Consider the following 12,482-nt stretch of genomic DNA (forward strand, 5'->3'; position numbering starts at 1 on the left):
GTCTGCAAGGATTAGCTAAAATAGAAAAGTGCTAATCCACAGTATGGAAATTCACATCCTTGCTGCTTCTTTAAGTCATTTCAGAGAAGTTTAATCTGGGAAGACCGAGGTGAACTCCAGACCAGTGATAAGCATATCTGTGTCACCACTTCCATGAGCATGCTCATGCTGCAGCAGTAAGAAGCAGCATTTTCCTTCTTATCATAGCAGGCTCCAGCCTATCATATTCATGGTGGGGTGCAGCAAACAAACCCCCATTGAGACTTCAGCCCTGGGTAGCAGCTGAATGGGGGTTTAGTGCTTCATTCCCATTGACTCTGCCAGGATTGGGTTTCCAGGATCCCTGCTGGCCAATCTGTGCAGTATCTCACCACCAAACACTGGAGCTCCATCTGAAACACCCTTTGTTTGCAAGTTACCTTCCCAGATTGGGAACTTCACATGGCCATGGAAGCCACCACAAGATAAAGACCTGGCAACCATGAACCCTGGGTTACATCTCATGCAAGACAAGCATCCATCCTTTGGCTAAGCAACCTGCAGCGGAGTTCAGTGCCCCTCCACCTCCTGTCACCATGAGCTGCCTCAGAAACTCATTGTACTTGAAATGATTCACTCAAGTATCCATTGAGTCCCAGTTCATAGATTGCAGAGCCTTTATTACACAGCCGTATATTTAGCACTGGAAGAGTTCTCAGCACTTCTAACAGCCCTGTCATCTAAGGCATAAAACAAAGAACTATTATTCATCAGAGAGGAGACACAGTCTTTATTGTCTGAAGCCATAGCAGAGTTTTTATATCATCCTATCTATTCTTTCAGGCTGTCACACAACTCAGTTTTAAGCTGTTTCAGTGGCAGCCTTGGAAGCCCAAATGCTTCTGTAGCTTCTCATTGCTAATGTTGTTTTAAACTGACAGCAGGACTGATCCTGAGCACACTGAGCATGGCCAGGGACTTCAGAGCAGGAAAGTCAACCTGTTAGAGAAGGTCAGGACTAAAAGCCATGCAGGGTTATTTAAAGACATAAGGAAGGATGGCTACAAGGAGCAAGGGATAAAGGTGCATTGTGGGCACTCATTATATCCAGAAGATCTGGGGTTTGGCTCTGGTCTGATGGCTTGTGTAGTCTGTAGGGCCCCAGAACACACCTCACACTGATGTGGCTCCTGCAGCCCTCCTATATAGGTCCTGGTTTGCTTGGTGGGTGCATGTAATCCCACCTGGGGATTAGTACCTTGAGATGCATGAACCACCTTCCATCTGGCCAGCATCTGCCTGACATCCTCTGCATCTCTGGGAAAAGCAGCTCAGTTTTCGGGGCTAGAGGACCTCTTCTAACATGCAAGTGAGCCCATTGAATGCAAACAAAGCAGCACCATTCCCAGCACCAACCACCATTCCCATCTCCTCAGGCTTCTGAGAGCATCTGAGAATCTGCCTGTGTCAGCACAAAGCCAGGATAAAGAGCGTTCAGAACAGATACCTCGGAGAAGATGCAGGGCTCACACCAGCTGTTTGTGCAGCAAGGCAGACCCATCCCTCCCTCCAATGTCTCCATAATGAGATGGGAAACTTGAAGACCCAGAAGCGTTTTAACGTGTCAGACATCTGAGAAGGAATTGCCCTTCCCCAGCTTTGTAATGTGGTTTAGGGCTGGCAATCCCATCTCCAAGCCTCCGTGCTCTCTTCTCTCCGCATGCTTGGAAAGCAAAGGGCACATAACAGACTGCGAACTCCCCATCACGCTTCTCCCAACACCCTCACCCTGCTCAAGAGCCAGCAAGCTCCCAGCTAATCAGCCAGGCTGTATTCTGCACATATTTAGCATTTCTGAGTAATGAGGATAATCAGATTTCTCCCCTAATTCTCTACATACACCATAGAGGCAGGTGCATTGCCTTTCCCACAAGGAGATCACAAAAAGCACGTTGTCTGCTGGAGCTGGCTGGGGCCAGGTGCCTGTCAGAACCCATTCCCATCTCCCATAGGGAAATCTGCTGCTAACGGATTACCAGTAGCCATAGGGAATGAGGAACTGGCTTTGATTTGGCTCTGCAGGCAGTAGTTCAGGTCTTATTGCAAGTTACCTAAATTCAGTCTTCAAATCTGGCCAGAGAGCTGGATATTCTCTTCATTGTCCTCCAATGGAAGAGCTGCACAAGAAGCTCTTGTGTGCTGTAGTTGAACAAGAGGTGTTTGGTCCAGGACCTCAGGGGTGTTTTGTGTTCTGAGGAGGTGCAAGAGTCTGCTCAAGACTCAAGTCTTGGTCATTCTCCACAAGGTTAATTGACCTATGGACCTAGACCTTACCTCTGTGAGCTGGTCTCTACATGAAGGCCAAAGTCAGTAAAGCCAGGACAGCTCTTTCATGTCCTGTTTAGGTGGGTCTTTGATTCGGGAGCTTTTCCTCCATTCAGCTTCATTCAATAATTCCTTCTCAGGGAGCATTAAAGGTTTCTAAGTAGCCATGATTACATCCTGGTCTTTGGGAGCATTTGGAAGTGGTGCTCCCACCAAAGTGGAACCATGTCCCTCGTAATGGAGTATCAAAAGTCCAGCATCTCAGAAAGGAGGAAAGGATGCTCCCAAGCCGCGCACTATGGAGTTGGACACTCCTGAGTATCTGGACCATAGCAGTAATATTAAGCTGGCTACTATAGAGGTAATTTTCAGGTGGAGCTGAAGATAGACAGTGACAAACTGTTAACTGTGGGAGGCTGTTTATCCATGATGGATGAACACACCATACAGAGCACTCCATGCAAGGTTACACTCCATATTTTATCAGTTCTATGTGGTAATAAAATGCCCCATCCTCTTTGTTAGTGTCCTCTGTGTCACCTTCCCTGTGCAGATGAAACGGTGCTTTCAGATGAACCATCTCCAGAGAATAGCACTTGGAAAACAGAATTCAGCACTGGATGCTTTAAGGGGTCCAAGACTGTTGTCAGGGTCACCACAGACACAGGACAGGTCCCTGTTCCCCAGAGAAGGGTCACAGGAGGCATCTTCCCAGGTTTTGTGTATTTGCTGTAACTGTGCTTTCACCTGAGCACCCGGATTCATCTGTTATGAAGTGTATTTAGCTCTTGAGGAGTATTGTAATTCAAATACCTTCTGTAATATCCATCTCTTCATCTTTCCTATCTTTGACCAGGTTGCCCAAGTGCTCATTATTGAAGGCATCTGTCCTATGTCATCCTGACCAACCTTCCTTAGGTCAGCGATGTCCCAGGGATGGCACAATGACAGGGAAAGAGACTTGGAGAAGTGGAGAACAGGCCCTGTTGTAGAGCAGTGTCCTCTGAAACCTGTGAGACTGAGCTCATGGGCAGCTCTGCGGGTATGGGATGGAGCGAGCTGGGATGAGGAGCCCTGGCTCATCCCATGGCATCCCATCCCCAGGGATCTCTTCAGTGGGATCCTCAGCTGCATCCTTATCTCCTCTGTGTGGTGAGGGGCTGCCCCAAAAGGCAGAAAGGGCATGAAGGCTGGATCCCACATACACACTTAGGCTTCAGCCCCCCATCACTGCAGTGGTGGCAACTTGTGCTCAGACACAAGAATGAAGGCCTGGGTAGAGATCTGTGCACTGGCTCCATTGGTGCAGGACAAGTACGATGATGATCCTGCTCTTCTGGAGTTCTGAGCATTGGATGGAAAAATGAGAGGGAAAAACAAAAGAGGGAAGAAAAGAGGTATTTTGGTGGCCTGGAGAGTGGGTGGAAGCTGCCTGCAGGGCTGGGCAAGGTGGCAAAGGAAGCTGGCACATCAATTCCTTGTGTCTGCCTTCTCCAAGCAGGTGAGGAAGACAAGCTGTTGCCTTGGTTCCCACAGTAGATTCTCATTAAGCCGTGGCAGATGGCAGCGGAGGTCACCGCTTCCACCACCCTCATTTCATCTGGAAGGTGTCAGCGAATCCAGCATCTCAATTACTGAACCTCGATTACAGCATCCAGGGTGAAGGACGAAGAGGGACCAGGAAAGCCGCTCTCCTCATTGCCACGAATCCTCACCTTTGAGAGAAAATCTGGGATGTGCATTTCCCGGATAAGCAACATGATTGTGTCTGACGTCCTGACATGGAAGCAGCTGTGCTGAGAACAAGCCCCAGACAGCAGGAAAATGGCAATTAAGTCCCTGTGGAAGTGAGACCAAAAAGCATCCCTTGGAAAGCACAGTTGATGTTAATGACCTACAGCAAAGTCAAAGGAGAAGCTCCTGATGCTGTCCCATTGTCTTTGGTCTGTGAAACCTCAGAACATGCAGCTAAATAAATCTGCTGCTCTTCAGTTCACAAGGATGCTCAGATGTGGGCACAGGGCTCAGCTCACCCAGGGAGAAGCCAGAGCAACATCACCATTGACTTTGCTGTGTTCCACATGAAACACAAACCCAACGTGCTGGTGAGAGGCAGCACTTGTGTTGAAATCCCAGCTCAGAGATGTCTGACAGATACTTCAATCACTCAGTTTTTTGCTCATCCCTACTATTACTACTATTACTTTCCTATTATTACTTTACTACTACTGATTCCCTACTTTTTAACTGCTATTAATCCTTGCTTTTGTAATCCCTGCTATTATCCATAGCAAGAAGACAACAAAATACTTATCAAAGCTCAATAAGCAAGGGAAGCCGAAGTCATTTACTCATGTTCTGAAACCTCATGTACTCTAAGGTAACATTAGGACCTGGAATGGTGATGAAATACCTTTGAGTGGCAATTCTGCAGGATGTTTGTTCATTGAGTTTCCTTCTACAATAACAAAAATACCCAAACCCACTGGTCTATGAGTGGATGGATCAACTCAACTACCCTGCAGCAACACCACCCAAACTTGTGCTTTCCCTTTGAGGACGTCTCCCCTCAAATCCCAACACAAACTGGGCTTAGGGGAGACACAATGGCATCAGAGATGAGAACTTCCAGAGCATACAACTCCGAAGAGAAAACCAACACCAAAACAACTACTTAAAGTAACACTTTTCACCTTTTATACTCCTGAAAAGCTCAGGATATTGGGGTTTGGCACAAAAACCTCCCCATCACCTTCAGCAAACATTGCTAAACCCCAGAGTATTCTCATTTGGTTTTGCCCAGAAATGTCCTGCTTTTCCCTTCTTGTGTTCTGGAGATGGGGAATGGGAGAAGAACTTTGGAGACAAAAGTTTCCATGTTGTTGGAAGCTCTCTGCTAAACTTAAACCAGAGACACAACCTGTGCGGTTTGGTGTGCTCATCACATCTACTGGAGCCAGGGAGGAGTGGGGACAAAGGGAACCCCATTGCAAAAGGGCATAAAATCACAAATTATCTCTGTTTTTTGTTATTTTAGGGTTTTTTAATAAGAAAGGTTCAGTTCTACTGACCCCAACCCCAATGTCTGGTTCATGGGCACAGGGAATGCTGCAGCTGAGGCACTTACTGCTCACTAGATCGTATGCATCTTCTTAAGGGCTTGAAATGCAATGGGCTATTCCAGGGTTTTCCTGGAGGAAAAGCGATCACAATCTGGCCTTTGTTATCCAGTTTGTTTTCCAAGAGTTCCTACTTGAGGGCCCCTGGAGCAGATTCTTGGAAGAACTCCATTTTGCACCCCAGCCAACAAGATCCGAGTTTCCGTATATTATTAGCATACAATGGAGCAACGTCAGCTCCCTTAACCCCACACCAGCCATGGGGAGAGGTTCTCCATAGGGGAAAACCCTGCTCCTTCTCCTCTTGCATGGCCCTAGTGCTTGGAGAGAGGGGAAAGGGAAAGGCAAAGGAGCAGAGCTGGGAGAAATCAGTCAGGGAAAGTTGCTGAGTCAGCTGAAATAAAGCCTTGGTTCTCCAAGGAGAGCTGAGTTCAACACCACCCTGCCCCCAGCTGCTTTTGGGCTTGGCTTGTGCCAAGCTTCATTCCTGGTCGGAATGGGTTTGGTTAGAGGACACAAAGCAATGTGGTTCCTGTGAGTCATCCGCAATCTCAGCCACTGCAATGGGAAACATGGATGTGGGAGAGGGCACAATCTGCAATGGGGCACGTCTGTCTGAAACACATTCCCCAAGCTCCTCTTTCCCTTGTGCTGCTCTTGGGCTTAGACCACTGGGCTGCAGCAGCACCGACTGCAGCTGCTCAGGGAAAAGAGCGAAAAACAAGGAAAATCTCATGCAAAAATCCCACTTTTTGGAAGGAAAGCTCCACAGCTCCAAACTGGAAACTCTTTGCCAGCACCGTGCACATTTGCCAGCACATTTTTGATTCCTGGCCAAACTATTCTGGCCAAAACTTGGGAGAAAAACTCGGAATTGTCTATGGAAAGCAGATACTTCTCCTGAAAATGTTCATTTAGTCAAATCCCCAGGTTTGCACTGAAAGCTCCAGTGGAAAATGCTGAAGAGCACTATTGTTGGCACAGCTTTCATTTTCCTTTGTCTGGAGCAGACACGGAGAAGACAGCATCTGTCAAACGGAGTCTTCACACTTATGGTATTATTTAGCCTGGAATATTGTTCAAGACTTCAGGAAAGGTTCAAGCCACCTCTATGTGCACGAGGGGCAGAGGCTTCCCTAGAGGGGTTATACTTTAAGCATAGACCATAGGGAAGATATGCAGCTGGGGAGAGCACAAGGTAATGTTGGAGGGGTCCTGAGCAGGGTGATGAGCAAAGGGACGCAGCACATCCCCTGGCACCTGCTCCTCCTGCTCCAATGCTTTGTGCTCAGCTGTGTGAGCTCAATGCTCCCTATGGACACGCATCAAACTGCCCCAGCTCCGGAGGCAGCTGCAGGGGAGGGGAGAGATGGGCCCTGCTCTGTCCATCCTGCTTCCAGCTATTGAAGTCCTGGGAATGGAGAAGAGGAAGCCAAGCAAGTCGCCTTTACAGGCACAGGGTGCCCAGAGAAGCTGTGGCTGCCCCATCCCTGGCAGTGCTCAAGGCCAGGTTGGACACAGGGCTTGGAGCAGCTGCTCCAGTGGAAGGGATCCCTGCCTGTGGAAACTGGGTACGTTTTAAAGCCCCTTCCAACTCAACCCATTCTGTGACTCTATGAATGCTCCTTGGACAGGAAGATGCTCTTCCAGCCTCTCTCTTGCAAGCCACATGTGCCCATCCAATTGAACCCACCTATTGTAGACACTCCTGGGTTTTGCCTTGCCATGCAATCCCTCCCACCTGCCACACTCCCCTTCTGCCCTCACCCTGCCTCCCATCGCTTTATGCCCCCCTTGTACTAACACAACCACTTTAGCTACAATAGAGTCGTTAGAGAAGCATCAGTGCTGGTTCCAGATACTTCCCAGAACTGGTCACCCCTTCTGTAAGAGATTAAAAACACATCGCTGAGAAGGGAGTGAGGGAGAGAGCACCAGCAAACACATCAAGAAAGGTATATGGTTACTTTGGGTTAGTCCCCATGTGCAGCCCCGTCCCAGGGCGCCGTGTTCTGCGCTGGGCTGCAGGATTAGTCACTTTTTCCATTAGAAGCTCTTATTCTAGGGGGATTTATAATGTATCTGTAAAATTGTCTCCAGGCTTTGCTTGGCATCTGAGAGCTCCATCAACAGACTGTAGAGAAACTGCAGTTGTTGGATTTACTGGGACTGGGCACAGGGAGGGAAGGAGTTTTTCCATGCTCCGTGGAAATACATGCACACAGTGCCTTCGGTGCAGTGACTGCTCCAGCACAGACACAGACACAGGCACAGGCACCGTGTGGGTGCAGCCTCACACCAGCAGACAGGAAAGAAGCAAATCAATGACTGTTTCATATCTCCCAGCCTCAGATCTAGCCCTCAGCTGTGGTTTCTCATCACGACCCATCCAGTTCACAGCCCTGCTGGGTGCGACAGTCGCTGTCATACCATTGGGGTGCAGAAATCCTGCCCTTGACGAGGCTTTTTCAACCTGATTTCTATAAGGAGACATTTCTTAACTCTTTCTGGAGGCTCTTTTAGAGATTCCTGAGGTTTTTTTCCTAGTTAAAACCAGGACTCAGGGAAGTTTTGCTCATGTTTCTTACTACATAACTGCCCAAAGGGGTGAGCAAGGGCTGGGAATCAGCTGTGGTTAACACCAGTGCCTGAATCATGGAATGGTTTGGGTTGGAAGGGACCTTAAAGCTCACCCAGCTCCAACCCCTGCCATGGGCAGGGATCCCTTCCACTGGAGCAGCTGCTCCAAGCCCCTGTGTCCAACCTGGCCTTGAGCACTGCCAGGGATGGGGCAGCCACAGCTTCTCTGGGCACCCTGTGCCAGCGCCTCAGCACCCTCACAGGGAACAGCTTCTGCCTAAGAGCTCAGCTCAGTCTCCCCTCGGGCAGGTTCAAGCCATTCCCCTTGGCCTGTCCCTACAGGCCCTTGTAAAACCAGCAGAGATGTTGAGGCAAAGCAGGCACTGGGAGGTGACAGCACCCTTGGGATGCACCAACTCCGGGCTACAACCACCCCATCACCTTGCTGAGGGTCCTCCTTTGTGCTGGGGACGAGCTCATCTGCAGTTTACCCCTGACCTTGGCCAACTTCCACTCAAACTTCTACTGAAGACGGGTGAACTGGAGACAAGGGAAGGATCGGGAACAGTGACCCCCACTGGGATCAGGGGGAGGGAGAGCCGAGCCCTCCCACCACCTCCCCCCAGCGCTGATCAGCAAAACAAGAGCCCGATGTGGACGCTTCAAGGAAACAATAACCTAAAATTGGAGCACGGCAAATGATGTATTCCAGCTCCAGCCCTCCCTCCTGCCTTGATTAGCAAACCACGGGGGAGTCAGCCCTGATTTCCTTCAGCCACATGCATTCTCTGCTGCTCTGCCTGCGCCACCAGTGCTGAGCCCATGGGGGCTGAGGCTCTACTTGGTATTCGTGCCATGTAGCAGCTCCTTCCATTCACCCGGTGCTCTGCTCTCCGGCTGGATCACAAACTTTTCTTTGGGAGCAGTGATGAATATGTTTGTTTCCCATCTTTTCCTTCTGTCCCATTGAGGCTGCAGCTTGTGAATGCTTCCCAATACACTCACCTACTTGCAACTAATAATAAAGCAATCTCTGTGAAGCACGACTGCAATTCCTAATGTGATGATTTTGGGGGTGTTTTCCATGTTTCCATTCATCCTTATAAAAAGCCCCAGTGAAGCCTCAAGGAACAGACATGAGAACATGGAAAGAAACACAGGGGAAAGACTGAACTCAAAACAAACCTCAAGTGGGAAATCCCAGCTCGGAAATCCTCTCCCCTCTTTAAGGCAGAACCTGCACAGAGCAGAGGGGAGCCAGGATTTCACCCTCGGGACTTTGGCAGTGGGAGACCTGGAGCTTGGCAACAAGCAAGGAAGACTGTGAAGGGTTCAAAGTATCCAATGGAGCCAAGCAGAGACACGAGAGGAACAAAGGAAGTTCACGTCATGGTAATTTATTGATGATCTTGGCCTGATCGCTTCAGTGTTTTGTCTTAGCAGGACCCACCCTGGGCAGCAGTGAGCCCTGCAGGTCCCTGGGCTGCTGTGGACACGATGGGATGATTTACAGGCAGAGTTTGCTTAGATTAAACCATAACAGAAGAGCACCAGGCTGGATCCCACCCTCACCCCAGCACTGGCTGGGAAGCATCCAGTGCCTCCTGACCTCACCCTGATCGGAGCAAAGCACAGCTCCAGGAATTCCCTTCCCCATAGCTCACATTTTTCCAGCTCTACCCATTCACCCAGCAAGTGCCCTGGGAAATCGCTGCGGCCTCAGCATCCAAACTCGCTTCAGAAGGAGCCAAACTGATTCTTTTCTTGCAGGAGGAGGGTCCTAAGGAAAATAAGATGCTGGGGGTTCTTTGTCCCCGTATCTTGGATACGAGCAAACTCCCACGCTCGTCAGAAACCCCAACAGCACCGGCAGCTCTTGGCTTTTTCTCTTGTTCTTTTCCCCCCTCTCTCCCAGTGTGTGTGTGCTTTAAAGCAGGATGAGACCACGATGGGTTTAAGAGGCAGCAAGCACGGAGATGCCAGTTGCTCATGTACGACAGGAAACAGTGTGTTTCTCCTGTGATCACGGGTGAAAAGCCAGGAGAACTAATCCAGGAGGCTCAATGCGCTCCCTGGCCATTCATCCCGCTTATAAATATGCCCAGAGAGACCCTATGCAAGAGCCCCACCACTTCCAGTCTGGGTTTCGTTTAACCACGACTCTCATCTTCCATCTGCATGTTCCAACCGGGCTGGTCGGAGGTCCCTGGGTCGCATTCCCACCCTCACTTTTCGGCTGGTGGTTGTTGACATGGAAAACTCGCAGGTTCCCGTTTCCCCTCTCCCTCTTTGAGCGCTGTTTGCCCCCATCCCTATGCGGAAACCACTCGGCTGCCAGCGCCAGCAGCTCCAAAACAAAGCGTTTAAACCAGCCTCACCCCTTGGCACCGGCTCGCTGCTGAGCACAACTTCCCAGGGAGCAGCCTGCCCCTTTCCTCCCAAAATCGAACGAATGTGGAAGAAGCAAACGAAGCTCCGAGGCTCAGCGCTGTCATTTCCTTTTTAAGGCTAGAGGAGCGCTCAGTCCAGCAGCTGAGACCCGAAGGGTCCCCCCCTCCCGAGCCCCGAGGGATGCTCCGGCACCCGCAGCTTTGTTCCCCCCTAAAAAGAGATGCTCCGAGGACCCGCTCCGGCCGCGCACGGGGACTTGGTTCCTGTATTCATCCCTGTGTGTTTACGAGCACTTTATCCCGAAAGGGGGGGAATGATCCTTCCAAACCAACACAAACCCCTCCAGTGCGGGGGACACGGAGGAGAGCCTCGGGGCATAGGGACACACAGCGGGGAGCCGGGGGCACACGGAGGGGACAGGGCACGGAGGCCGTCCCCGGGGGATGGGGACACACACAGCGGCCAGCCCTTCCTTCCAGCTGGGCATGAGCAGGGCTGAAGGTACCGGTGGGTTTCGGTACCTCGGAAGTTTGGTTTGTTTTAGCACCGCCGGGACTCCCTTCTCGGAGGGATCATTTCATTTGCTTAAAGTTTGATTTTATAACCTCAAACTTATGAATTGAAAACTTCTCTTTTTCTTTCCTTCCCCAAGCGTTTCTCCGAGTTCTAGGCACCAAAACTGCCCCGCGTCCCCGGAGCGCAGCCCGACATCCCTCCACCGTCCTCCTCCGGGATGAAGTAACGAAGGACCGAAGCCTTTTACCGGAGCCTTTACCAGCCCCGAGGGGGCTTTTGTTCCGAACCCCCCGTTCTCTCCCGTTCCCCCCTAACGCGGAGCGCCTCCACTTACCAGCTGCAAAGCGCAGAGGAAGATGAGGGTGCAGCGCCCGGTGCAGCATCCCATGGTCCCCGAGCAGCGCGGGCAGGGCCAGCCCGGCTCCGGCGCCCCGGCCCGCAGCTGCCGCGGGGGGAGGAGGAGGAGGAGGAGGAAGAGGAGGAGGAGGAGGAGGAGGAGGGAGATCGCGGAGGATCCGGAGCCCCTCCGGGAGCCGGGGAGGAGGCGATGGGGCCACAGCTTAAAAGGGCAACGCTCCGGTGCGGCTGCGCTCCCGAAGGCGGGCAGGGATAGCGGGGCGGGGGCTCGCTGCCCTCGCAGGCGCGGAGGGATGCTCCCGGGATGCCAATGGGATGATCCCGGGATGCCAATGGGAATCTCCCGGCCAGGCCCCCCCGGTTTTCCCTCGCCTTCCCTGGTGGGGTGAGGGCTGTCTATGGGACACAGAGCCTATGGGGCATCCCAAGAGATGGGAATCGGGAGCTCCTCTCCCCCTTCCACATAATGCCCATCACCTTCCTCCCCGTGCAGGTGCTGGCATGCTCACCCTAAAAATGACCTAGAATTGATCTGAAATGCAATGGTTCTTCCCATAAAATTTGTCACACATGGGAGATAAACTTGGGAAGGAGGATAAGACAAGGAATTCTTTACAATGCACATTTGTGTGTGTTTTGAAGTGTATGCCCAGGCTTGTGAATGAACCATGGCTGAATAGCAGGAGTGTAAGGGAGCATCTCCCAGGAAGAGCTTCTACCTTAGCACCATGTATGAAGCCAACCCCAAAACCCTCATCTGTAGGAAGGCACGTCCATGTACTTCAGCTGTGACTAGTAGAGTAAATCCATGAGCACACAACTGCCTCCTTTACACACCCGAGCCTCTGGCACTGCCTCCTTCTCTTCAGAAGCAGGGCCCATTAGATAGAGCTCACTTCCTGCCCTACTCCCTTCTGGTCAGCCAAGGAGCAGGAACTGCACCGGGTGCTGTGATCGGGACAGACTCATGTTTAAGGTCAACACACGAAGCTTTAAGGTCCCTTCCAACCCAAACCGTGCTGTGCTTCTATGATTCTGCCTCTAAAGTGGGTGCAGCTTTGCCCTGTAAGTGACCACTTCCAGTTCCCTTTTAAACAAGCAGGTCACACTGCTTACTCCAGGGGTGCGAGGAGGGGATGGGAGCTGAAATGACCGAGGAAAGCACCCCTGCCTACACCGCAGGGCAGCAGGATTAATCCTAAAGCGCTATGAATG

General features: G+C 51.1%; 1 protein-coding gene across 1 annotated transcript in view; it reads right to left on the minus strand.

Annotated features, from left to right (window-relative positions):
* Positions 1 to 11,354, minus strand: part of NKAIN4 (sodium/potassium transporting ATPase interacting 4) — a 46,584-nt gene extending 35,230 nt beyond the window's left edge. The window contains exon 1 of the mRNA XM_005146789.3: positions 11,245 to 11,354. Coding sequence (XP_005146846.1) covers positions 11,245 to 11,298 — 54 coding nt within the window. The 5' untranslated portion in view covers positions 11,299 to 11,354. The remainder of the gene's footprint in view (positions 1 to 11,244) is intronic.
* Between the last annotated feature and the right edge of the window lie 1,128 nt (positions 11,355 to 12,482).

The sequence above is a fragment of the Melopsittacus undulatus genome, chromosome 10 (assembly GCF_012275295.1).
Source record: "Melopsittacus undulatus isolate bMelUnd1 chromosome 10, bMelUnd1.mat.Z, whole genome shotgun sequence".
In the NCBI taxonomy this organism is placed as follows: Eukaryota; Metazoa; Chordata; class Aves; order Psittaciformes; family Psittaculidae; genus Melopsittacus; species Melopsittacus undulatus.